We start from the raw sequence: 26,991 nt of genomic DNA on the forward strand, positions 1-26,991 counted from the left end.
TTTTAACATGAACATCCACCACAGTGACTCCTACACATTCCTCACTGTGATGGAAGGAGAAATAAAGTTCAAGTCCTTCACTAGTGTTCTTCCTCGGTCATGGGCCTCGAGCCTCCGTTAACGGGACGATCTTAACTCCCGTAGCCGGTGGTGTTCAGGCCCTCCATGTCGAGGCGTTCAGCTCCTGCATCGGGGGGGATGTCAGCTCCCCCACGCCGGGCGTTTAAACCTTGTGTCAGGGCTGGTTGAACCTTCCACGGCGTTGGAGCTCCAGAATAGCCTCTCCTGAGACTGCGAGCCATTGAAGGTAAGTCCGCAGGCCACGGTGGGAGCGATCCCAGGCAAGGGATCCGCTCCAGTGTTAAGTCCGCGCCCCACAGTCCAAGGCAGCTTTTCAACTCCATCGATGGTAGGCCGCAGAGCCCAACCCAGGAGAATGTGATCTGAAAAATGATCACCTCTCCGGGAAGGTAAGAACCTGAATAAAAAAGTTTCCCCCCTCTCCTCACATAAAACAAAACTGAAGAACATTAAAACAAACTTTAAACAAACGCTAAAATAACAAAAATATGAAAAAACGAACAGACTGCCGGCAGGGCTGGCCATCTGGAGTACCTCTGCAGTGCTGGTCAAATGGTGGACAGTATTGTTTTTGTCAGAATTTAGACCACATTTCTCATGAATCTGATGAACAACAGAGTAATCTTTCTTGAAAAATCTGAAGGAACCTTTCAATAAATCAGACATTGCTCGTGTTTTAATGAGAAAAATATAAATTCCTTACCTTGTCCCACAGTATGGAGCAATTGTGTTCCACTGTGTTCCACTGTAAAGGCATCGATTGTATTCATATATTGTCTTTCTGCTGATGTAACAAAAGCTTTTCCCTGAACCTGGGCACACATGACACTAAACTAAACTGAACCTCAGCTGATCATATCTCCCCATATTCCTTGATCTTAGTCCACATATGACTATGTTTTGGAGTCTTTTTTTTTCCACTAACCAGTGGTCTTTGCAATTTATGCTTCATTTATGTGTTGTGTTGCCTTAGTCCAAATGCCTCTGATGCTGCTGCTGCTGCAGGCAACATTGTCATTGTATCTGTTCCTGTATCTCGCCATTGTTGTGTATCTGTCAATGAATTCAACAACTCCTAAAATGTACTGAATGATTTGGCTCCAGTCAAATCTGTGGTGGAGAATGTAACAGATTCTTTGTTCTCCTCATCTTAATCCTTATTGTCTCTTGTCTTAAACCTTTACCCTTGGTCATGGTCTCCCCCCAACAGGGAACATCTTCCTCCATCCAGACTGGTCTCTACCTGTTGGAATTGTCTATGTTTCCATGAGAGCCATTGTCATTCTTCTAAACTCCATGAGCCAAATTAACTCAAATTCTCTTTGTAATTTCCACCGTCCCAGGAAGAAGTCAAAACAAGGAGGTTAGGAGATGTGACTTTTCATGGAGGGTTTTTTCAAACTGCTGGAGGTACTCTGTGGGTCGATCAGCATCTATGGAGGGAAAACAATGATCAGCGTTTCATATCGTGACCCTGCATTGACTTAAATCATCATTTTTCAAATACAAATAAATTCTTTGTTTCCAACTTATTTCCACAGATACAGAGGAAGGTATTCATTATGGATCCATCTCCTTCCAGCCTAAAGCAACTGGTGGTAAAATGGCTTTATTTAAATATGTTTGAATCTTTTATCACAGTGAGGATTATTGGCACAGAGTAGTCTGAAACCCTGCTGTCTTTGTCCACCTTACAACAGCATCAGGCATTCCTGGGATAAAGTCCCTCACCCTGCTCATCAACATGAAGTGGGACAGTCAGCTGAGGCTCAGTTAGGAGCCCAACCTTCTCCGAGTGTGTTCTGGTCCCCTAAACTACAGGGAGTGTGTTCTGGTCCCCTAACCTACTCTGTGTGTTCTGGTCCCCTAACCTACTCTAAGTGTGTTCTGGTCCCCTAACCTACTCTGTGTGTTCTGGTCCCCTAACCTACTCTAAGTGTGTTCTGGTCCCCTAACCTACTCTAAGTGTGTTCTGGTCCCCTAACCTACTCTAAGTGGGTTCTGGTCCTCTAACCTACTCTAAGTGTGTTCTGGTCCTCTAGCCTACTCTGTGGGTTCTGGTCCCCTAACCTACTCTGTGTGTTCTGGTCCTCTAACCTACTCTGTGGGCTCTGGTCCCCTAGCTTACTCTGAATGGGTACAATAGCCACTCCAGAGATCCAACCAGTGACATCCAGGCCACTGTTACAACACTGTTGTGCATTGGCGTTGGTGATGGGGAGTGAAACCAAGACACCATTTATGTCCATCTGAAGAACATTCTTCTGCACAACTCCTGACTGAGCTCGAAGTGATCAGCACAATCTTCCTTGAATTACAATATATTTTTGATATTGATTAGTAGGGCTGGATGTTACAATCCCTAAGGTTCTTCACCACATCTGACACCCGATATTCTGGGGGGTGACCACTAGGTGATTTTGCTACCAACCAGACACATCTTCAGTTGTGTACCTCAACGTCACTGGGTATTTCGGCCTTTTATCACAAGACGTCCACCCTCAGTCGAGGCAGGCCCACCGCAGGGTGATCAGCCCTGGGTGTGTGTCTAATGGTTAGCCTCTAGATGGTCAGTCACGTGGCAGCCCAGACAGCATCTTTTCTCTTCAGCCACAGCCAGTGACTGCTCCATTTTGCTTTTATCCTTCCATCTTCCTCTCTACCGCTGACTGTGGCCGGTTGGGCTCTGGACTCGTGTCCGTTGGTGGGACAGTACTTGGTTGAGCTTCACCTGGGGTGCTGATACCCTGTGGACTGTGGTGGTCAACCTGCCACTGGGCTTCACTCGACTGGTTTGGCCTTCCTCTTAGAAGGTCATGGTCAATGCGAGGCCCCACACCAAGCTCTCCCAGGCACTTTTCCCTGCCCTGGTGGATCTTGAGACCCTTCTCTGATGTTATCTTTTCCCAGTCACAGATGCAGCTTCGTAGCTTATGTCCTGCCAGGGCTGCTGCTCTGTCAATTGCTGTACTAGTTCTCTTGTTCATAATCGATTCCTTCTGTAGCAATATAAGGATGTCTTGTTCATGGTGACCATTCCTGCAGCTCACTGTAAATGCAGAGGTATGACAGATGGGTTTTCTGGAATTCAATGTCTTGTTGATCCACTGTCAGGAAGAGCAAAATGTAGTAAGCTTTAGACGTTTATATTCCATTTGTCGTTTCCTTTGTCAACATCATCCACCAGTGTCATTTTTAATTGTGATGTTTGCATTTATTACAGGCAACAGCGATAATACACTGTCCTCCAATCAAGCATCAGGCACTGTATGTATATTGATTCTTGTTGTTGAAATCCCAGATCGTACAAGTATGTTTCATAGCAAAAGGATTTGAGTCTAGGAGCAGGGAGGTTCTACTGCAGTTGTACAGGGTCTTGGGGAGACCACACCTGGAGTATTGCGTACAGTTTTGGTCTCCTAATCTGAGGAAATACATTCTTGCCATAGAGGAAGTACAGAGAAGGTTCACCAGACTGATTCCTGGGAAGGCAGGACTTTCATATGAAGAAAGACTGGATAGACTCGGCTTGTACTCGCTAGACTTTAGAAGATTGAGGGGGGATCTTATAGAAACTTACAAAATTCTTAAGGGGTTGGACAGGCTAGGTGCAGGAAGATTGTCTCCGATGTTGGGGTAGTCCAGAACAAGGGGCCACACACACAGTTTAAGGATAAGGGGGAAATCCTTTAGGACCGAGATGAGAAAAACATTTTTTTTCACACACAGAGATTGGTGAATCTGTGGAATTCTCTGCCACAGAACGTAGTTGAGGCCACAGTTCATTGGCTATATTTAAGAGGGAGTTAGATGTGGCCCTTGTGGCTAAAGGGATCAGGGGGTATGGGGAGAAGGCAGGTACAGGATACTGAGTTGGATGATCAGCCATGATCATATCGAATGGCTAATGGTGCAGGCTCAAAGGGCCGAATGGCCTCTACTCCTGCACCTATTGTCTATGTTTCTATGAATTAAAGCTGTAATCTGTTTACTGATCTAAACAGCGACAACAGCAACGGTCTTAAATACAATTGGTATATCTTTCTCTTTCAGAACCTTGTTTCTTCAAAGGAAGATGAGTCTGTTATCTATGCTGAAACAGCAAAAACATAAACATGAAGAGAGTGGAAAGTAAAGGCTTGGACTTTGACAAGCGCAACGTTGCCATTTTTGGAATTGAATTTTTTACTTCATCTATATTACTAAAACTAAGATCTTGATCAATTTCTGACTTTCTATTTCGTGATTTCTGAAAGAACGCCGCCACTTACGGCCGTGATTTTTGGCCACCTCGCTCGGGGTCCCCCTCCGCTGAGCTGGACCAGAGGCTTTTTCCCCATCGATGGAAAATCAGGGAGTTGTTAATGTTTTAGTATTGGTTGTGAGTGTGTGTGAGTGTGTGTGTGTGTGTGTTTGTGTTTGTGTGTGTGTGTGTGTGTGTGTGTGTGTGTGTGTGTGTGTGTGTGTGTGTGTGTGTGTGTGTGTGTGTGTGTGTGTGTGTGTGTGTGTGTGTGAGTGTGTGAGTGTGTGAGTGTGTGAGTGTGTGAGTGTGTGAGTGTGTGAGTGTGTGTGTGTGTGGGGGGTTTTCAGAAAATGTATTGGTTGTAAAGTGTGTGCAAATTTGGAGACTTTAAACATTTGATTCATTCAGTTTCCACACTATGTTTACCATGTCCTGAAGTTACTTGGCATTTTAGTATTGGTTGTGTGTGTGTGTGTGTGTGAGTGTGTGTGTGTGTGTGTGTGTGTGTGTGTGTGTGTGTGACTGTGTGTGTGTGACTGTGTGTGTGTGTGTGTGTGTGACTGTGTGTGTGTGTGTGTTTGACTGTGTGTGTGTGTGACTGTGTGTGTGTGTGACTGTGTGTGTGTGACTGTGTGTGTGTGTGTGTGTGTGTGTTTGACTGTGTGTGTGTGAATGTGTGTGTGTGACTGTGTGTGTGTGACTGTGTGTGTGTGACTGTGTGTGTGTGTGACTGTGTGTGTGTGACTGTGTGTGTGTGACTGTGTGTGTGTGACTGAGTCAGTGTGTGAGTGAATGTGTGTGTGTGTGTTTGACTGTGTGTGTGTGACTGTGTGTGTGTGACTGTGTGTGTGTGACTGTGTGTGTGTGACCGTGAGTCAGTGTGTGAGTGAATATGTGTGTGTGTGACTGTGTGTGAGTGAATGTGTGTGTGTGTGTTTGACTGTGTGTGTGCGACTGTGTGTGTGTGTGACTGTGTGTGTGTGTGACTGTGTGTGTGTGACTGTGTGTGTGTGTGACTGTGTGTGAGTGAATGTGTGTGTGTGTGTTTGACTGTGTGTGTGTGACTGTGTGTGTGTGTGACTGTGTGTGTGACTGTGTGTGTGACTGTGTGTGTGTGTGACTGTGTGTGTGACTGTGTGTGTGACTGTGTGTGTGTGTGTGTTTGACTGTGTGTGTGTGTGACTGTGTGTGTGTGTGACTGTGTGTGTGACTGTGTGTGTGTGTGTGTGTGAGAGTGTGTGACTGTGTGTGTGTGAATGAGTGTGTGTGTATGACTGTGTGTGTGTTTGACTGTGTATGTGTGTGCGATTGCCCTTACATCTGTGGCCATTAAGTCATTTGAGCGCATTATTCTCGCTCACCTCAAAACCAGCATTTCCTCCAACATGGACCCACATCAATTCTCATATAGAGCCAACAGGTCAGTAGAAGACACAGTCAACCTGGCCATCCATCACACTCTGCAACACCTGGAAACCGCCAACACTTACGCCCGCATCCTGTTCATGGACTTCAGTTCTGCATTCAACTCCATCAACCAGGTCAAACTCTTCCACAAATTAACGGCCATCATCCAAAGCATGCTCACTTCATCAATAGCAGTCTGGTACAGCAGTTTAGACACTCACTCCCGTAATAAACTACAGCGCATTGTCAACAAAGCATCCAAAATCATCAGCACCCCCCTCCCATCAATAGAATCACTCAATCTCAAACGGTCCATGTCAAGGGTGAAGAAAATCATTTCTGATCCCTCCCACCCAGCTCACCACATCTTCCACCTGCTGCCCTCAGGAAGGCGCTACAGCTCACTGCCTGCCAAAACATCACGATTTAAAAACAGTTTCTATCCATATGCAATTCGAACTCTGAACACTCTATGCGAATATCACAAAGCCAACTCGTGCATGTTCTGTATACTGTATGTTGTTTGTGTTTTATGTTATGTTTGACGGGAATCAGCCTAATGTGTAACATCCTGTACTGAATATGAATTCCACCAGCTTGACTGTGTGGTCATTAAATAATCTGAATCTGACTGTGTGTGTGTATGTGTGTGTGACTGTGTGTGTGACTATGTGAGTGAGCCTGTGTGAGTGAGCCTGTGTGAATGAGTCTGTGTGTAGGTGAGTGAGTGAATCTGTGTGTGAGTCTGTGTGTGCGTGAGTGTGCGTGCGTGACTGAGAGAGCGTGCATGTCTGAGTGTGCGTGTGTCTGAGAGTGTGTGTGTGTGAGAGTGTGCGTGTGTGTGAGTGTGTGTGTGTGTGTCTGAGAGTGCGTGCGTGTCAGAGAGTGAGTGTGTGTCAGAGAGTGCGTGTGTGTCTGAGAGTGTGTGTGTGTGTGTGAGTGAGAGAGTGTGTGAGAGTGTGTGTGTGAGAGTGTGTGTGTGTCTGAGAGTGCGTGCGTGTCAGAGAGTGCGTGCGTGTCAGAGTGCGTGTGTGTCTGAGAGTGTGTGTGTCTGAGAATGTGTGTGTGTGTCTGAGAGTGCGTGTGTATCAGAGAGTGCGTGTGTGTCTGAGAGTGCGTGCGTGTCAGAGTGTGTGTGTGTGTGTGTCTGAGAGTGCGTGTGTATCAGAGAGTGTGTGTGTGTCTGAGAGTGTGTGTGTGTGTATAGGGGGGTTGCACGCAAGGTCACCGGGTCAAAGGGCATGACGCATGAAGCCGCTCTATACATCGCAGCTTCCAGTATATGTTGTTAATACATGAAACGCCTACTTTCCTACCTGTTAACAACTGCCAAAATTGTGAATTTCTGTGCTGTAAATAATTGTGGAAGTCGGGGTAACCGTGAGAGACTTCTATCCTTCTTCAGAATTCCAAAAGTGAAGCGAAATGAAGGTAAAGAGAAGCGAGAGCTGAAGGGTCAACAACAGCTAAAGTGCTTGGTGAACATTGGCCGTGCAGATATCGAGATTGCAAATATTGGGAATTATTGCCTTTGCTCACTGCATTTCATCAACAGCGAGGCATTATTTGTGTTTTTTCTTGGTTCCTTTGGTATCTAAAAAGTTTCAGAAGTGATAAATCTGGCTGTAAATTTTTAAATCGCCATTGGTTCTGAAGTGGGTTTGTACATGCAAAAGGTAAATGCTTTTGAAGCTAAATGTATCATTAAAAAAATCTCCAGACTTATGAGTGATGTGTAGAAAAGTTTTCTATCATTATGCTATGGAGATGTATATTTTGGCAAATAATAAAATAGCCTGACAGCTTAAACACCCACTGTCTTTCAATAGGATATTGTCAATTTGCTGAGGTTGATTATGTCCAATTAACAATTAACAATGATGCCATTCCTTGGCTTGCATCTGAGTAAAATGTAATTCAAAACCCACGTCCTACCATCGGACTGGAGCGGCGTTTCGTGTTGGGAACGGCCGGGACTACAGCTTCGGCGGCGGCACAGCGCTGGGACACCATCATTGAGCGGGCGATGCCTTACCGGGTCGCCGTGCGGTGAGCTCTGGAGTGCTGTGGCTGCCGACTCCAACATCCGAGGAGCTGCGGTCTGCGGAGCGTCCAGCCGCAGGTGGGCGGCGCTAGATTTAAAACACCGCGGAGTCTGGGATCTGTTGCCGAGATCGCCAGAGACGGAGCTCCAGCCAGCGCGGCCTGTCGACTTCGGGTACCTCGGTCTCCAGGGAGGGAGCGGCCGCTCCAGACATTTCCAAGCCGCTGAGGAGTGTTCACCAGACGCCGGAGTTCCAGCTTCCCGGCAAGAGTCCTGAAAACATCGGACTGGCTACGGAGGCCACAAATCAGCCCCGACCTCGGGTGATTCACAGAGGACGAGGACTTAACTTTTTGATGCCTTGCCCCAAAGTGGAAAACGTTGATTCTGTTGTGAGGGGACGTTCATGTTGAATTCTATAATGTGTTGTCATTTTTTCTTATTTTTAATTTTTTCTATGGATGTACAGAAACTTAATTATTTCTTTTATGTAAAGCACTTTGGTTTAAACGCAAGTTGATTTAAACGTGCTATATAAATAACATTTACCTACTTACGTTTGGTTTGTGATTTTGTTTCTCACACCCGCCCGAAACCACCCTCACCCGCCCGAAACCACCCTCACCCGCCCGAAACCACCCTCACCCGCCCGAAACCACCCTCACCCGCCCGAAACCACACTCACCCGCCCGAAACCACCCACACCCGCCCGAAACCACCCACACCCGCCTGAAACCACCCTCACCCGCCCGAAACCACCCACACCCGCCCAAAACCACCCTCACCCGCCCGAAACCACCCACACCCGCCCGAAACCACCCTCACCCGCCCGAAACCACCCTCACCCGCCCGAAACCACCCTCACCCGCCCGAAACCACCCACACCCGCCCAAAACCACCCACACCCGCCCGAAACCACCCACACCCATCGAAACCACCCACACCAACTGGAAACCACCCTCTCCCGCCCGAAACCACCCTCACCCGCCCGAAACCACCCTCACTCACCCTCCCGATGAGAAAAACATTTTTTTTCCCTCACAGAGAGTGGTGAATCTGTGGAACTCTCTGCCACAGAAGGTAGTTGAGGCCAGTTCATTGGCTATATTTAAGAGGGAGTTAGATGTGGCCCTTGTGGCTAAAGGGATCAGGGGGTATGGAGAGAAGGCAGGTACAGGATACTGAGTTGGATGATCAGCCATGATCATATTGAATGGCGAATGGTGCAGGCTCGAAAGGCCGAATGGCCTCTACTCCTGTGCCTATTGTCTATGTTTCTATGTTTATCCCACAGTTACAGCCGCCACCGCCATCTCCGTCATCAGGGTCCGGGTTCCATCTTGTTCCCGCCCAAAGCTCCAACCGCCAACCGCCAACCGCCAACCGCCAACCGCCAACCGCCAACCGCCAACCGCCAACCGCCAACCTCACCTGCCCTCACCAAGATGGCCGCCGACCTCACATGCCCTCACCAAGATGGCCGCCGACCTCACCTGCCCTCACCAAGATGGCCGCCGACCTCACCTGCCCTCACCAAGATGGCCGCCGACCTCACCTGCCCTCACCAAGATGGCCACCGTCAACGCCGTATTTAGACCAAAGATCCTATAGCAGAGTTCCGCTATAGGATCTTTGATTTACACGGTGCGGGCGCAGCAGCAGCAGCAGCAGCTTCTGTGGATCGTCTCGGGGCTGAAACAACCTTCCATTTTCCAGCATCTGCAGTTCCTTCTTGAACACAACCCCCTCACCGAGATGGCCGCCGGCTGACGACCTCACCAAGATGGCCGCCGGCTGACGACCTCACCAAGATGGCCGCCGGCTGACGACCTCACCAAGATGGCCGTTCTTCCGCCCGCCCCATCGACCGCATCAAAATGGCGGCGGAGAAGAAGCGGCGGTTCCCGCGGACGGACAGAGTTGAGGTAAATAATGTTGTCTCCATATCGTGTAGTTGTTGTAGATGTGGAGTTGTCGTTGTAGTTGTAGTTGTAGTTTAGTTTAGTGTCTATATATAGTACAGTGTAGTACAGTCTAGTCTAGTGTGGTCTAGTACACTGTGTGTGTGGACAATACAGTGTAGTCTAGTGTAGACAACACACACAGTGTAGTGAGGTCAATGACCACATAATCTACAGTACAGTACATAGCAATGTTACAAAATTTTGAGATTTAAAAAATCAAGTCTGCAATTTATCCCATCAGATAAAGCATAAAAATAAGTTCAATTTGACACCTAATTCACTTTCATATCTCAAGTATTTAAAAAGTTATGGCCATTTTCATACTGGGAAATGAGCATCTTGTTCCCTATTGATTTTCTATGGACATAACAAAAAAGCTGTGATCGTGAACAGTCAAAAGCCCATAACTTTCTTAAAAATTAAGAGAACTGAATGAAATTTTCAGTTATCATAGATTGAAGCATTCTGAAACAAATATAAAATAATCTTACTTGGATGACCTGAAATTAAAGCATATAATTAGTTAGTTACCTAATTGTAGCTAATTTCAGACTTCAATTACAAGATCTAATCATCTATCCATTTCTTAATAAATGATTAACATTTTTAAATAGCCTAAATGTCCAAATAATATTCACAAATAATTCACAATAAAACATGATTTTTAAATCTCATTTACATTAATTTATAGACCAAATGGAAGGAATTTAGTGTTTAATTGCTGTAAATAAATGCCCATTTAAATCAGCTTTCCAGTGGGTCCCTGTGGAACGCGCTGGTTTAGAACGTTCACATTGCGGTAGATTTGTGCCCCAAATGCCCAGAAAAATACTGCGCGATATAATGGGCCCAAAATGAGCTACTCGCAATATTAAACTTTGTATAAAGGGATCTTAAGAAGCCCTTTTTAATGTAAAAATATACCGCCTAACTTCAACTCTTTGCTTTATGAGACCCTGCGGTTGCTGGTGGTCGCGGGTTTAGAGATTGATTTTTAAACTACTATAACTATTATTCAAGGCCTTTAAACCTAATAATAGCTTTTGCGACGGGGTCTTTCAGCGATTTTTCGTTAATAATTAACTAGGCTGAACATTTTCGATTGGAATAGCTTAGAGAAAATCGCGTTTTAAACCCGCCCCCTCTAAACGGCGCCAAAATCGCGCACACTTGCAGCGACAGATTTTCAGCGACGCTTCAGGTAGGCTTTGCAACATACCTAAATATAGTGTAGTGTAGTTCTGTAACTACACTGTACTGTAACTAGACAGACGGAGCTGAGGTAAACAATGTTGTAAATGTTGTAAATGTGTGTGTGGTCAATATATATAAATATATAGTACAGTTACAGTGTAGGGTAGTGTAGTGTAGTCATATATAGTGCAGTGTAGTGTAGAGTAGTCATATATAGTGTAGTACAGTACAGTACAGAACAGAACACGTGTGTGTGTGGTCAATATATATAAATATATAGTACAGTATAAATATAGTACAGTGCAGTGTAGTGTAGTGTAGTGTAGTATAGTGTAGTCATATATAGTGTAGTACAGTACAGTACAGAACAGAACACGTGTGTGTGTGGTCAATATATATAAATATATAGTACAGTATAAATATAGTACAGTGCAGTGTAGTGTAGTGTGTGTGTGGAACTGGTCAATATTGTGTAGTGTAGTTCTGTAACTACACTGTACTGTACCTAGACAGACAGAGCTGGGGTAAATAATGTTGTAAATGTTGTAAATGTGTGTGTCTGTGGTCAATATATATAAATATATAGTACAGTTACAGTGTTGTGTAGGGTAGTGTAGTACAGAACACGTGTGTGTGTGGAACTGGTCAATATAGTGTAGTGTAGTCTAGACCACACACACAGTGTTCTGTAAGTACCACTGACATGAGTCTCACTAGATTAACAACTCTCCAACCCTTCCACAATCCCACCTGTGGCCAGAGAACACACACAGATCTTTATCAAGGCTCGCTGGGTTCGTCATCTCCAGATTCCTCCCGGTGTCATGTGTTAGTGAAGGTAGGAATAGGAAGAAAGGACAGATGAATGTATGGCTCAGGACTTGGTGCAGGGGGCAGAGATTCAGATTCAGATCTTTTGGTCATTGGCATCTCTTCTGGGGCAGACGTCACCTCTACAAGAGGGATAGTTTGTATCTGAAATGGAGGGGACCAATATGTTTGCAGGGAGGTGTTACCAAGAGGGCTAAACTGGAGAGGCAGTTTGAGGCAGTGGAGATGAAGATAAGTAAGTCTCAAAGGAAGGACAGACAGAGAGAGGTGAAGTTATATAGTGAGACTGATGGGTGGAGGTATGTTCATTTCAATGCAAGGAGTATTGTGGGCAAAGTAGATGAACTTTGAGCCCAGATCGCTGTTGGTGGAATATGATGTTGTGGTCATTGTGGAATTATGGTTGTGACAGGGACATGACTAACAGCTCAATGTTCCATGTTTCTATGGGATAAAGATGGGGGGATTGCTCTATTAATCAGGGAAACGATCTTGTTGGCACTCAGAGTGGAGACTCTGGATGGTTTGTCCATTGAGGTGATATGGGTAGAGCCATGTGAAAATAAGAAAGGTGCAAGCAATCCAACGGAATTGTATGAGAGGTCTCCCAAGAGTGAGCAGGAAATAGAGGAACAGATGTGGACACAGATTACTGAAAGATTACACAAATGGATGTATTGCTGTGCAGTGTCTACCATTCAGTGGTGGCCAGTGCTCTGTTTTTCTGCTGTGGCCTGTTGGGGAGAAGGCGCCCGCATAGCGGACAAAAACAGACTGGACAAGCTGACCAGGAAGGCCGGCTCAGTGGTCGCGGGGCTGAGCAACTAACGGTCCAGCAGGTGGCAGAGGGCCAGAACTCTGAACAAACTGGGTTCAATAATGACCAACCCCACTCAACCCACTCCACGCCCTGAAGGTGATCAAGAGCAGCACCTTCAGTCAGAGACTGATTGCACCAATGTGCAAAACTGAGAGATATAGGAAGTCTTGTGTACCAGCTGCTATAAGGTTTTACAATGCACAAAAATAACTTTGCACTTTGTTAGTATTCATTCATTGTATTTTAACTTATTAAGTATGGAAGTTATCTGAGGAAATGTGTGGTGTTATGTCTGTCTTGAAGCTGTTGTGGCACTGTAATTTCCTGTAAAGGATTATTAAAGGATCTATCTATCTGTCTGTCTGTCTGTCTGTCTGTCTGTCTGTGTCTGTCTGTCTGTCTGTCTGTCTGTCTTGGGGGGTGACTAATGGTATATCCAATAGGATCTTTTATAACAATTGTGAATAGTGCAATGTGAGAAAGGAATCCAAAATGAACCTTGTGTTGGGAAATGAGTCTGGCCAGGTGACTGATGTTTTAGTGAAAGAGTATTTTGGAGATAGTGAATACAACTCCATAAGTTTTAAGATTGGTTTGAATAGGGATAAGTCTGGCCTGTACGACAAGGCAAGGCAAATGACACCATTATTAGGCAGGAGCTTGGAAGGTACACTCAGAGCAGTTGTTATTAAGTTACTCCAAGTCTGAGATTGTGAATTGTCTGAAGGTCAGTTGATCCAAACTCAAGACCGGCAAGCTCCAGTAAGGAGGAGAGATAAGACTGGCAAAGTAAGGGAACCTGAGATGACCAAATACATTTGTAAATTTGGTCAAAAATAGAAAGGAAACACATGCAAGGTTGAAGAATATGAAAGCAGAGATGGCTATTGAGGAATATAAAGCAAGGAGGAAAGAACTCAAGTGGGTGATTAGAAGGGAGAACATAGGCCACTAAATGGCTGTGGTGTTTTGGAGTAAAGAAAGTTCCAAGGCTTCTTATACTTACATTAAAATCAAGACGGTAGACAAGGAGAAGGTGAACAAGGATAAATGAAGGAAACTGAAACTGGAGTTAGGGGATGTAGGTGAGGTGTCAGATAACTCCAGGAATGAGAGGAACAAGGGAAAAGGAAAAAATGTCAGTAAAAAGGTGGGGTGGATTGTTTAGGGATTTGTTGCCTGAAAGTCAAGAATTCAATGTTCATGAGGTTGTCAGATACCCAAGGGAAATATGAAGTGAGATTTCTTCAGTTTGCATGTGGTCTCACTGGCAATGGAGGAGGCCAAGGACAGAAAGATCAGTATGGGAATGGGAGTTAAATGGTTTATTTGTTTAGAGAGAGAATTCAGCGAATTAAAGAGCTGTGACTCACATGACAACAGCAGGAAACAATTGGAAAGGATTCTTTGGGATAGAATTGATTCCCATTTGGAACAAAATAGATGAGGGGACTAAAGAGGGCATGATGTTTACGTGGCATTGTCTACAGTGATTTTAATAAGGCACTTGGTAAAGTCCCCCATGATAGACTGATGCTGAAGATTAATAAACATGGCATTAACATTGAATTGTTTGTCTGGATTCAGAATGGGCAGACTAGAAAACAGAGGAAAAGGCAATATTCAGGCAGGAATTCCGTGACCAGTGGAGATCTATATGGATCTCTGCCAGGACCACTGTCGGTCATCATTTATACAATGAATTTAAATGTAGATGGGTTGGTTAGTACATTAGCAGATGAGAACAAGATTGCTGCACTGTGAACAATGATGTCAAAGTATCAAAGTCTGTTGTAAAGTAATGAATGGGACTTAGACCAGCTACAGAAATGGGTGGACAAATGACAGATCAAATTTAATCCAAGCATCTGCGAGGTGTTGCACTTTGGGAGGTTGAATATAAGGGGAAGATATACAATTAATGGCAAGGCCCTTAACAGCATTGATGTACAGAGGGACCTTGGGATCCAAGTCCCAAACTCTGTGAAAATGGTAATACAGGCAGATAGAGTGGCAAAGAAGGCAGATGGCATGCCTTTGGTTGGATCATTGGGTATAAGAGTCAGGAAGTCAGGATGTGATGCAGCTTTGTAGGACTTTGGTTAGGCTGGATTTCAAGCATTACATGCAGTTCTGGATGCCCCAAAAATGCAGATGCAGAGGCTTTGGAGACAGGGCTGAGAAGGTTGACAAGAATGATGCCTGTGTTACTGGATATTAGCTCCAGGGAGAGGTTGAATAGACTTGGATTGTTTTCTCTGGAATGTTAGACATTGAAGTGTGGCATGATAGAATGATACCATATTATGAGCGGCAAGGTCAATGTAGACAGTCAGAATCTTTTCCCCAGGATGGAAATATCAAATACAAGAGGGCATGGGGGGCTTTTAGGTGAGAGAGGCAAAGTGTGAAGGAGATGTGAAGGACAAGTATTTAACACAGAGTGGTGAGTGGCTGGAACGTTGCTGCTGGTGGTGATGGAGGGAGATGTGTGAATGGGATTTAAGAGACTATTGGATAAGCACATGGACATGCAGGGAATGGAGAGATATGGATTATGTGTAGGTAGATAAGAGTTGGTTGTGGCATTATGCTCGACATAGACCTTGTGGGCCGAGGGGCTTGTTCAGGTGCTGAACTGTTCCATGTTGTAATTCACTGTGGAATGAGGAGCAGGCAGGGAGGCAGGAACATGTTTATTCTGTCCCAGGTCTGTCCGACAAGGGCCGGGGATGCGGTGTGTACAGGATCGGCCTGATCTCCACCCACATCAGGAAACCCCGTCACAGGGAACACCGTCACAAACGCCCTTTGTCTTTCTCCCACTCACTCTTCTCATGTCATGAAGTATCCCTGGATCAGGCCAGGTTATTCCAGCCAGCTGTGTCCGTCTCACTGGAGGTTCTGTGGGAGATCAAAACTGGATTCTGGAAATAAATGAAATTCAAAATGAATAATTACAGGCATGGAGTGGAGGAAATGTGCTTAAAATGTTCATTCCTACAATTTTCCTATTTCAACAGGAATCAGAAATCAGATTTATTTCTTGGATAATGAAGGCGACATTGTGTTAAACGGACCGGACAATCCTGGGAGTGACACTGTTGTCTGGGAATGGGAACCACACTCAGGGCGGGGAAAACAGACAGTGATAACTCTCCGCGTCCAGTACAACGGCACGTGGAGCAAACAGTGGGGCAATGGCTGGGTAAACACAGACAAGAACCAGGAGGTGGATGTGGATGACCATACTGGTAATCTGGCAATAACAAAACCCAGATTTAAATGGTCAGGATTGTTCACTTTGACTGAAACTCATCCGAGGAACCAGATCCTGAAACAATATGAAATATATGGGATGAAAGGTGAGTGGGTGAGACATGGATCAACAATATGTTTCTCTGTAAATAATGTCACATGTAATGATGAAATATGGCGGGAATTGTGAGACTTCTTTCACCTGATGAATCTCCCAATGAAACAATTGGGGGAAAGATTTGTCTTCATTGATTCTGTGGGCCTTGGGGTGAGATTGTCGAGTGAGTGACACTGCTGCTCAATGTTACCCAGTGAACCAGGTCCATGCCTCACTTGGTTGTGATCCCAGAGGAAGTCCATCATCTGTGGAACTTACACTGGTGGGAGAGTTCCCACCTTGAGGGCGATCGGGGGAGACAGGACAGGGACAAATGGACAAACGTATCAATCCAGTTACATCTAAACATTGTTTTCATTCACTGGTCAGAGTGTTGCCGGTTGCACCAGCAGTGTCACAGTGAACAGCCGGCATTTACCTGTGTGAATATGAACAGCTTCAGGACTGCCACCCATGTGTTTCACAACGAGGAACTCCACAACTTGCTGACAGTTCTTGCGGTGAATCTGCCAGCGCTCCCCTTCACTTCTCCATGTGGAGACCAGGACTGGAGCAGGAATATGCTGATATTCCCCAACACTGGCACTGGGAAAACTGTTCCAGGATCCGGGGCCTGCAGGGGTGGAGATTCTTCAGGAATCAAAACTAATCCTTATTGTAGAATTAAACTCTTTCATGATAAACAAAAATGAAATATTCAATATTAATAAATGAAGTTTACTTCTAAAAGTTGGTGCCACTCAGAACCATTCCAACAGCTTGGGAGCTTTAGCAGAGGATGAACAAGGCCTTTGCCTCCTATAGATAATTCTCCACAGGTGGAAAGGGATTGGGATTTGGTCATTGCTCTAACGTTTGCTGAGATACAGTGAATGAGGTTGGATCCAACGACTTTGATCTTCATGTTTTCCCCAGCGAAATCTCCATTGCAGAATATTCTAGGCTGCAGGAGTACGTGCTGAGGGACACACTGAAGATCAGTGCAGACAAAGCAAAGGCATTGTGGAATAAAACTACAGTCCATGGACCTCCTGCCACTAGACCCCACCGTGCTAAATCTAATGTACAAACCTCTGAAACACTTGAATCTCAGGATGCAGCATGAGTGTCTAGAGTGTTATGTGTACACAATGTGTGAACACTGCCAACGTGAGGATCAATAACACTATGTCTGTGTAGTCTGAACAATATCACATTCAGATTTAGATTCATATTAGTTTATTGTCATAACATTTGGGTAAAACACATTCATTGTTCAGATAAAGTCAATTATAATAAAAGGTGCATTAAAAAATGCAACAAAAGCAAAAGAGCAGAATGGTGCAAGTTCAAGTTCAAGTGAGTTTATTGTCATGTGTCCCTGTATAGGACAATGAAATTCTTGCTTTGCTTAAGCACACAGAACATAGTATGCAGAGTTTGCAGTCTGAAGTAATGCAAAATAAAACGAACCTTTATCAAAATGCCCCAGGGGGTGATGAGTGTTTGTGGCTCTGGGCTTGGACTAGCTGGAGTTTAGAAGGATGAGGGGTGGGTCTAGGTTTTCAGTTGAGGTGAGATTGAGCCCAGTCATTGGACTTGTCCAAACCACTACTCACTCTGAATCTCATTGATCTGTTCTGTATTGATGCCTACAATATCCTGTTGTGCTGCAGCAAGCAAGAATGTCATTGTCCTATCTGGGACTAGACGTATAAACCACTACTCACTACAGGAGCCTGAAATCTGCAACATCCAGGTTCAGGAACAGCATCTTCCCCACAGCCATCAGACTATTAAACACAACTTCAAACAAACTCTGAACTATAACAGCCTATTGTACTTTATCTGTTTATTTATGTGTGTATATATAAATATTCTATGGTAATGGACACATTGATCTGTTCTGTATTAATGCCTACAATATTCTGTTGTGCTGCAGCAAGCAACAATGTCATTGTCCTATCTGGGTCTAGACTTGTATAAACCACTACTCACTCTGAATCTCATTGATCTGTTTTTCACAGTTGAGGCAAGTCCACAGTGGCCTCTGCTGGGCAGTGACGTTACACTCAGCTGCACCATCTCCAGACTCTCAGATACAGTCAGTCTTCACTGGAGACCCATGGACTCGTCCCAGCAGAACAGGAGCAACACTGATCAGATCCGCCTGGATAACACGGTCTATCTGATGGTTCAACACGTTACAGTGGAGGATGGGAAGCTGTATGTGTGTGAAGTGCGGGAAAACGGAAACATTCTTCACACAAGTAACACAGGTTTTACTGTAGACAAGTGTAAGTGTTCACACCTCCCATTGGGTATCAAGTAGACACTTGTATCACGGTGCTTCTTGTAATATTATATGTGCGCTCTGTGAAGAACTGCGGCAGTGACCAACTGCTCTCCAGTATAAAATGCTGCAATGATCAGGGAGAAGTTTCCAGAAAGTCTCTGTGTGGAGCAGCTGCCTGCTTGTCTCTGTGTGACAGACACACACACAGCACAGGAGGGCGATGTCTTTCTGTAACCATTGTTCAGTAAAGTATTTTGTCAGTTTATCTTGTCATCAATGCTCCAGTATCTGAGACTGAGATACAGGACTCATCTTGCCATCAATGCTCCAGTATCTGAGACTGAGATACTGATACAGGACTCATCTTGTCATCAATGCTCCAGTATCTGAGACTGAGATACAGGACTCATCTTGCCATCAATGCTCCAGTATCTGAGACTGAGATACTGATACAGGGCTCATCTTGCCATCAATGCTCCAGTATCTGAGACTGAGATACTGATACAGGACTCATCTTGCCATCAATGCTCCAGTATCTGAGACTGAGATACTGATACAGGACTCATCTTGTCATCAATGCTCCAGTATCTGAGACTGAGATACAGGACTCATCTTGCCATCAATGCTCCAGTATCTGAGACTGAGATACTGATACAGGGCTCATCTTGCCATCAATGCTCCAGTATCTGAGACTGAGATACTGATACAGGACTCATCTTGTCATCAATGCTCCTGTATCTGAGACTGAGATACTGATACAGGGCTCATCTTGCCATCAATGCTTCAGTATCTGAGACTGAGATACTGATACAGGACTCATCTTGCCATCAATGCTCCAGTATCTGAGACTGAGAAACAGGACTCATCTTGCCATCAATGCTCCAGTATCTGAGACTGAGATACAGGACTCATCTTGTCATCAATGCTCCAGTATCTGAGACTGAGATACTGATACAGGACTCATCTTGCCATCATTGCTCCAGTATCTGAGACTGAGATACAGGACTCATCTTGCCATCAATGCTCCAGTATCTGAGACTGAGATACTGATACAGGGCTCATCTTGCCATCAATGCTCCAGTATCTGAGACTGAGAAACAGGACTCATCTTGCCATCAATGCTCCAGTATCTGAGACTGAGATACAGGACTCATCTTGTCATCAATGCTCCAGTATCTGAGACTGAGATACAGATACAGGACTCACGTCAAAGTGTCAGATAGAAAGTGTAGTCACCAGCACTTGCTGCTCACACACACACTGGGGGTCCCGACCCACACATCAACACAGAACAACAATCCATCCCCTCTCCCCACACTGACCCTTCTCTCCGAGTCTGGTGTTGCTTGAAGTGATTCCAGCTGCTGCAGACTCGGGCTTGGGATCAGCATTCAGCTGGGAGCAGGACCCGGGAACAGGGAAGGACAGGGAATCAATGGGTGTGAATGGGAGCGGGATGGTGGGAATAATGGGAATGTGCCGACCCACTTGAAGTGCCATCTTGTCCGGGTCAGTCCCCGTGCAGGCATCCTCTGGGCTGCTTCTGTCCACAGCCTGAACCTGAACCTGACCCTGAACCTGAACCTGAACCCGAACCTGAACCTGAACCTGAACCCGAACCCGAACCTTAACCCGAACCTGAACCTGAACCCGAACCTGAACCCGAACCTGAACCTGAACCCGAACCTGAACCTGAACCCGAACCTGAACCTGAACCTGAACCCGAACCCGAACCTGAACCCGAACCTGAACCTGAACCCGAACCTGAACCTGAACCCGAACCTGACCCTGAACCTGAACCTGAACCCGAACCCGACCCTTAACCCGAACCTGAACCTGAACCCGAACCTGAACCTGAACCTGAACCTGAACCCGAACCTGAACCCGAACCTGAACCCGAACCTGAACCTGAACCTGAACCCGAACCTGAACCCGAACCTGAACCTGAACCCGAACCTGAACCTGAACCTGAACCCGAACCCGAACCCGAACCTGAACCTGAACCCGAACCTGAACCCGAACCCGAACCTGAACCCGAACCTGAACCCGAACCTGAACCCGAACCTGAACCCGAACCTGAACCTGAACCCGAACCTGAACCTGAACCCGAACCTGAACCCGAACCTGAAGCTGAACCTGAACCTGAACCTGAACCTGAACCTGAACCCGAACCCGAACCTAAACCCGAACCTGAACCTGAACCTGAACCCGAACCTGAACCCGAACCTGAACCCGAACCTGAACCCGAACCTGAACCCGAACCTGAACCTGAACCTGAACCCGAACCTGAACCCGAACCCGAACCTGAACCCGAACCTGAACCTGAACCTGAACCCGAACCCGAACCTGAAGCTGAACCTGAACCTGAACCCGAACCTGAACCTGAACCTGAACCCGAACCTGAACCCGAACCTGAAGCTGAACCTGAACCTGAACCTGAACCTGAACCTGAACCTGAACCCGAACCCGAACCTGAACCCGAACCCGAACCTGAACCTGAACCCGAACCTGAACCTGAACCTGAACCTGAACCACCTTCTGCAGACTGACAGAGACATTCACCTCCCACACCGCTCTCGGGAGTCTCCGGGAGGTTTCATTCCATCCCGGGACATTCCCGGACAGTCCGGGTGTGGGGGCCAACCTCATGTTGAAATGTAGAGTGGAATATCCAAACTTCACTGCAACTTACTGCCGTACAGCACATTGTATTTTATAAAGATCTGATGAGTTTAGTGCGGCATTCATGAAAGATGTTACATTTGAAACTTGATCAGTTGAACAAAACACCACAAATGTTTATAAGAATACGGTTGAGAATCTGTGTATGGCACAGTAACTGTAATACTGAAAGGAGTTATCCTCTGTCTCTCTGATACAGATTTATATAATGGGATATACACACTTTACCGCTCCAGCACCGGTCACAGTGAACTTCACCTGGTTTGTTCTGGTAGTTATGGTGATGGCTATTCCCGTGCTGAGTGGACCTGGTCACCTCATCCCCAACAACAGCTGAAATTAATAGCATCTGCAGAACGTTCTCAGCCCATCATCAATGTCAATGGAACCAACTTCGTGAATCGACTGGTGACCTCAGGGAAACTCTACGATGGCAAGGATTTCAATGTGAGGATTGTCCCCGTTGTGTTTCAAGATGCCGGAGTTTACGCCTGTTTTCTGGAACGAAATCTATTTCCCAGAATTTATCTAATCACAGTGAAAGGTAGGAGTCAGAATGTTGCCACTGAGTTTACTGATGAACTTATTGTTTAAAATGTAAACAACCTGCTTGTTTCCACAGTCACAGCTGAACCGTCTGATGCAGTGACTGAGGGAGACAACGTTACCCTGACCTGCTCTGTGTCTCACGTCACTGGGCCAATGAGACTGGTTTGGATCAATGGTGATGGCAAACGTGTTGGAGAAAAGGCACTGACTGGGAAAGAGAATTCACTGAGTCTGGTTATTCAGAAAGCTGAGAGAGGCAGAGGGAACTGGAGATGTGTTTTGTTTCATCAAGACCTGCCCCGGCTTTTTGTCCCGTACTATCAGAAGACCCGTGGTAAGTGATAAGGATTTGTTCTTCATACTTAGAGTCATGATTGAGTTTTGATGTCCTGACATTTGAAAGGGGAATATAGTTGTACCTTGACTGTATTAAATACTTGACATTAGAGGCATTTCCAAACAAAATTCTAACCGCAGATTTCACAAGGACCAATAACAACCTTCAACCACTGCTGGAATATTAATTCTACTTTTTCCTGTATTCTCTTCTTCTTGCGTGTGGCGTGCACAGCCTAAAGTTGTTGGACAACTTGTTCTATTTGATCTTCCGTTTGTACACGTCGAGTTGATTGCATTAGTTGACACAGGGCGGACCACGTGAAGGTTGCAAACTTCCACCCCTTTTCCCTGTATAATCCTAAATAAAACAATTTCTCTCAAAGTCTCCCATATTTCCATCAATGCCCAATGCTACAGATCAAAGTGTAACTTCACTGGAGCCTGTCAATTGATGGCATAATGTTATATCAGTGAATAAAGCAACAACAAATATGAAGTATTTTGTGTTTACATGTTACAGAAACACAGATCTTTCAAACCCATACATGAGGGTAACATTGAAGCAAGATTACACCTTTATAAAATGGACATTGCTTTAAATAAACCCAAGTGAATGAGACATGCCTCTCACACCTCACTGGGTAATGGATAGAACAGGTTTGTAGGGATATGGACCAAGCTTGGGGGAGGTGGGACTAGTGTAACTGGGACATGTAAGTTGGGCTGACAGATTTGTTTCCACACTGTATCACTCTATGACCCTATTAGCTCCTCAGGCAATACGGCCCAGAGTAAGAATTCAGATCCTGCAGAGTTTGAGCTGTGAATCTGTATCCAAGCCCTCTTGTGTAGACACCTGGTTGACATCAGTTTAGATAATAGATCAACCTATGTTGTGTATATTCAGACCCAAAACATATTCACAATGTTCCAAAAGTAATGAAGCAGAAAATATCAAACAGAAGTACTCAGATGTTATGGACACGAAATAAAATGTACCCTGGTCTTAGACGTGGCACAAATATTTCTCACTGTGTCCCAGTGTCTAATTCAGAATGTTGTCACATCACAGACAGGAGTATTTAATTATGAAACACGGTGGAGAAAGGAAATTAAAATGTCAATTTTGTCCTTCACAGGATCATTAGACATTTCGTCCTTCACAGACATTAGGATCATCATAGTTCTGGGCTACTTGGTGATTAAACTGGCCGTTGCTCTTGGACTAATTTGCTGCTCGTGGAGGATGAACAGGGTGAGAATTTCATGAGCTTTTCAATATATCAGAAACCAATGGCGGGCTGTCTCTGACATTGAGGAAATGGCTGTTCACAGAACATATTAGAGTGATGACAATCTGTATTTTAGTGTTTTTGTATCGAACAGTGCAGCACAGAAATAGTGTGTGGACGTGGCATCGAAGGATGAGAATCTGAAGCAAAGAAGTCGAAGACAAATAACCGAATGGAAACGTAGCTGAAACGCCAAATAGCCGAATGGAAACGTAGCTGAAATGCCAAATAACCGAATGGAAACGTAGCTGAAACGCCAAATAACCGAATGGAAACGTAGCTGAAACGCCAAATAACCGAATGGAAACGTAGCTGAAACGCCAAATTACCGAATGGAAACGAAGCTGAAATGCCAAATAACCGAATGGAAACGAAGCTGAAATGCCAAATAGCCGAATGGAAACGTAGCTGAAACGCCAAATTACCGAATGGAAACGAAGCTGAAATGCCAAATAACCGAATGGAAACGAAGCTGAAATGCCAAATAGCCGAATGGAAACGTAGTTGAAACGCCAACGATCCGAATGGCTGCGTCACCTACAAGCCAACTCACCAAATGACCGCTCTGCCGAAAAGTAAAATAATGGCTTGTGTGTGAAAATGACCCCCACCCTCCCGTCTCCACCGGCCAGTGATGTGATGGACGCTGGGGGTCTGGAACAATTGCTGACAAGTCCCAACCCCCGGCGACATCATGTCCATGATTTGATGTTTCGGCAGAGCGGCCATTTGGTTTATTGGCGTTTCCGCTTCGTATACTTTCGGTTATTTGGCGTTTCGATTTTGTTTCCATTCGGTTATTTGGCTTCGACTTCTCGTCCTTCGATGCCACGTCCGGATACCACAGAATTAGCCCCTTTTGGCCCATAATGTCGATGTTGATCATGATGCTAATTTATACTAATTCCTTTTGTCTACTCATGATCCAAATCTCTCCGTTCCCTGCATAATAATGTGCCTATCTAAATAATGTGCCTATCTAAATAATGTGCCTATCTAAATAATGTGCCTATGTAAATAATGTGCCTATCTAAATAATGTGCCTATCTAAATAATGTGCCTATCTAAATAATGTGCCTATCTAAATAATGTGCCTATCTAAATAATGTGCCTATCTATCTAAATAATGTGCCTATCTAAATAATACACCAATCTAAATAATGTGCCTATCTAAATAATGTGCCTATCTATCTAAATAATGTGCCTATCTAAATAATGTGCCTATCTAAATAATGTGCCTATCTAAATAATGTGCCTATCTAAATAATGTGCCTATCTATCTAAATAATGTGCCTATCTAAATAATGTGCCTATCTAAATAATGTGCCTATCTATCTAAATAATGTGCCTATCTAAACAATGTGCCTATCTAAATAATGTGCCTATCTAAATAATGTGCCTATCTATCTAAATAATGTGCCTATCTAAATAATGTACCTATCTAAATAATGTGCCTATCTAAATAATGTGCCTATCTATCTAAGTAATGTGCCTATCTAAATAATGTGCCTATCTAAATAATGTACCTATCTATCTAAATAATGTACCTATCTAAATAATGTGCCTATCTAATAATGTGCCTATCTAAATAATGTGCCTATCTAAATAATGTGCCTATCTAAATAATGTGCCTATCTAAATAATGTGCCTATCTAAATAATGTGCCTATCTTAAAAACCTGCTCATGATCCAAACCTCTCCACTCCCTGCATATTAATGAGCCTATCTAACTATCTAAAAACCTCTTAAACGCCACTCTCAGAGCTGTTTCTACCACAACCCTTCATAAAACTTCATAAATGTTGCATTTTATTCCCACTCAAATGCAGACGACATCCTGGTAAATCTCTTCTGCATCTTCTCCAAAGCCTTCACATCCATCCTTCAATGGGGCTACAGAACTCCTCGTTCTCCTAATGAGTGTTTATGTTTACATGAAATGGCCATGTAAATGTTCCCAACGTTGTCTCCAAACTCCCTCTTACCTATCACTTCCAGCCTATTGTTTATCATTGCAGGATAAACTCTTTATTTTAAAGCATATTTGTTGCTCTTGTTTGATACAGAGCTGCAGAAATCCACGGGAAGTTACAGGAAATGTCACAAACAATTCAAACGAAGCTGTCACAATGCAGACCCTGAATTCTGACCCAGATCTGAGGGATCAGAATGAATGACCCAGCGCAGAAGAGGCCGTTCAGCCCATCAGGCTCATGTCCAAGGAAATCTGTATTCCTACAAAAATATCGAGACCGAACGGAGACTTTGGAAATAGATTTGTGGGTTTATTGTGCATTTGCTTTGTGCTTGTTTGGTCATCTCTCCGAACTGTCGTAAGTCTGTCTTGTACACAGACCCCAAATTAAGGAGACCTCCCCCCTCCTAATCAAGTCGTGGAGTCTGTCCCAGCCCCATCTCTTTTTTCCAGCTTTCTCCCCCGACTCCATCAGTCCAAAGAAGGGTCCAGACCCGACACGTCACCTGTCCATTCCCCACCAAAGTGCCGGTAGATCTCAGCAGGTCAGCCATCTGTGGTGGGAAACGGATGGAGAAGTATTCCTATTACAATCTCTCCTTGGCCATGTCAAGAATGTGGTGTCCATTCGTGGGATAGGATACAAGGTCTGAGCTGACCAGTCATCAACAGCCCCCCTTCCCTTCCCTTCCCTTCCCTCGTGGGCCATCTCTTTGTCATTCCTCTGTCTTCTTCTCACTGGATGACAAGTAGAACCATCTTGGTTTAACAGTAGATGTATCTTCTCGCTGGATGACAAGCAGAACCATCTTGGTTTAACAGTAGATGTATCTTCTCACTGGATGACAAACAGAACCATCTTGGTTTAACAGTAGATGTATCTTCTCACTGGATGACAAACAGAACCATCTTGGTTTAACAGTAGATGTATCTTCTCACTGGATGACAAGCAGAACCATCTTGGTTTAACAGTAGATGTATCTTCTTCTCGCTGGATGACAAGCAGAACCATCTTGGTTTAACAGTAGATGTATCTTCTTCCTTTTGGCCTTTCGTTTCTGCAGGTATTTACAGCGGAAACAAAACTACTTCCCTCAGATCCTGATCTTCCTTTTGTTTTAGTAAAGGTAAAACCTTTGACAGTTGCGATTGGTTTAGGATCTTGAATATTCCCACAGTGTAAATTTGACATGAACCGCACTTGCTTTTCTATGAAGTTCCCCAGATCAGGAAGCATGGCCTCTCCATTCTCATTTTCCTCTAACAGACCAGCTTTATCTTTTCTCTAAGTCTATAGGACAGTTTTAGAGTGATCATTTTCATATTGCCGACAACATTCATTTCTTGCATGTGGTCTAAGAGTGTAGTCATTTATTTCATGCTTGTATAAAATATCGCCAACTCCTGCAATGCTTTCGCATCTTCTGGCTGGATATCTGTCCAAGCGTAGGCCTTCTTCATGAGGATGTCTTTGGATCATGGAAGTTTAAAGGGACTTTTATGTCGTGTGTCGGCCGGCAGTGAGCGAGCGGCGACTGCGGAGGGTTCAACAGCCCCGACCGACCACGGGTGAACAAAAGGGGAAGATGATTGAATTTTATTACCTTCCATCACAGTGAGGAATGTGGATTCCACTGTGGTGGATGTTGATGTTAGATTTTATTTTATGTGGCTGTGTGTCTTGTTGCTTTTTACTCAGCGTGGCTGTGTGGTAACGCAAATATCACTGGACCTTAATTGGTGCATGTGACAATACATTCCAACTTGTTATTTGTATTTATTATTTTTATTAGAAGCAAACATTTCATGTATATCAGTTATTAGCAGTTGTGGATTGGTTCTGCTTCTAGTTTGTTTTTTTAAGATAGAAAGTAAGAGAGAAAGGGGAAAGACCCCCCACAAATGTCAAGATAAATAAA

General features: G+C 44.7%; 1 protein-coding gene and 1 long non-coding RNA gene across 2 annotated transcripts in view; both read left to right on the plus strand.

The window, feature by feature from the left end:
• The window catches only part of LOC116966214 (CD276 antigen homolog), a 68,429-nt gene extending 43,100 nt beyond the window's left edge, over positions 1-25,329 (plus strand). The window contains exons 4-5 of the mRNA XM_033012362.1: positions 22,945-23,060; positions 25,164-25,329. Of these exons, the coding sequence (XP_032868253.1) occupies positions 22,945-23,060; positions 25,164-25,274 (227 nt within the window). The 3' untranslated portion in view covers positions 25,275-25,329. The remainder of the gene's footprint in view (positions 1-22,944; positions 23,061-25,163) is intronic.
• LOC116966286 lies at positions 1,559-4,272 on the plus strand. Its single transcript, XR_004409972.1, has 3 exons — positions 1,559-1,679; positions 3,305-3,348; positions 4,135-4,272. It is a non-coding gene; the product is annotated as an uncharacterized LOC116966286 (long non-coding RNA).
• Positions 25,330-26,991: the final 1,662 nt, after the last annotated feature.

Source organism: Amblyraja radiata, chromosome 36 (genome assembly GCF_010909765.2).
Source record: "Amblyraja radiata isolate CabotCenter1 chromosome 36, sAmbRad1.1.pri, whole genome shotgun sequence".
Classification (NCBI taxonomy): Eukaryota; Metazoa; Chordata; class Chondrichthyes; order Rajiformes; family Rajidae; genus Amblyraja; species Amblyraja radiata.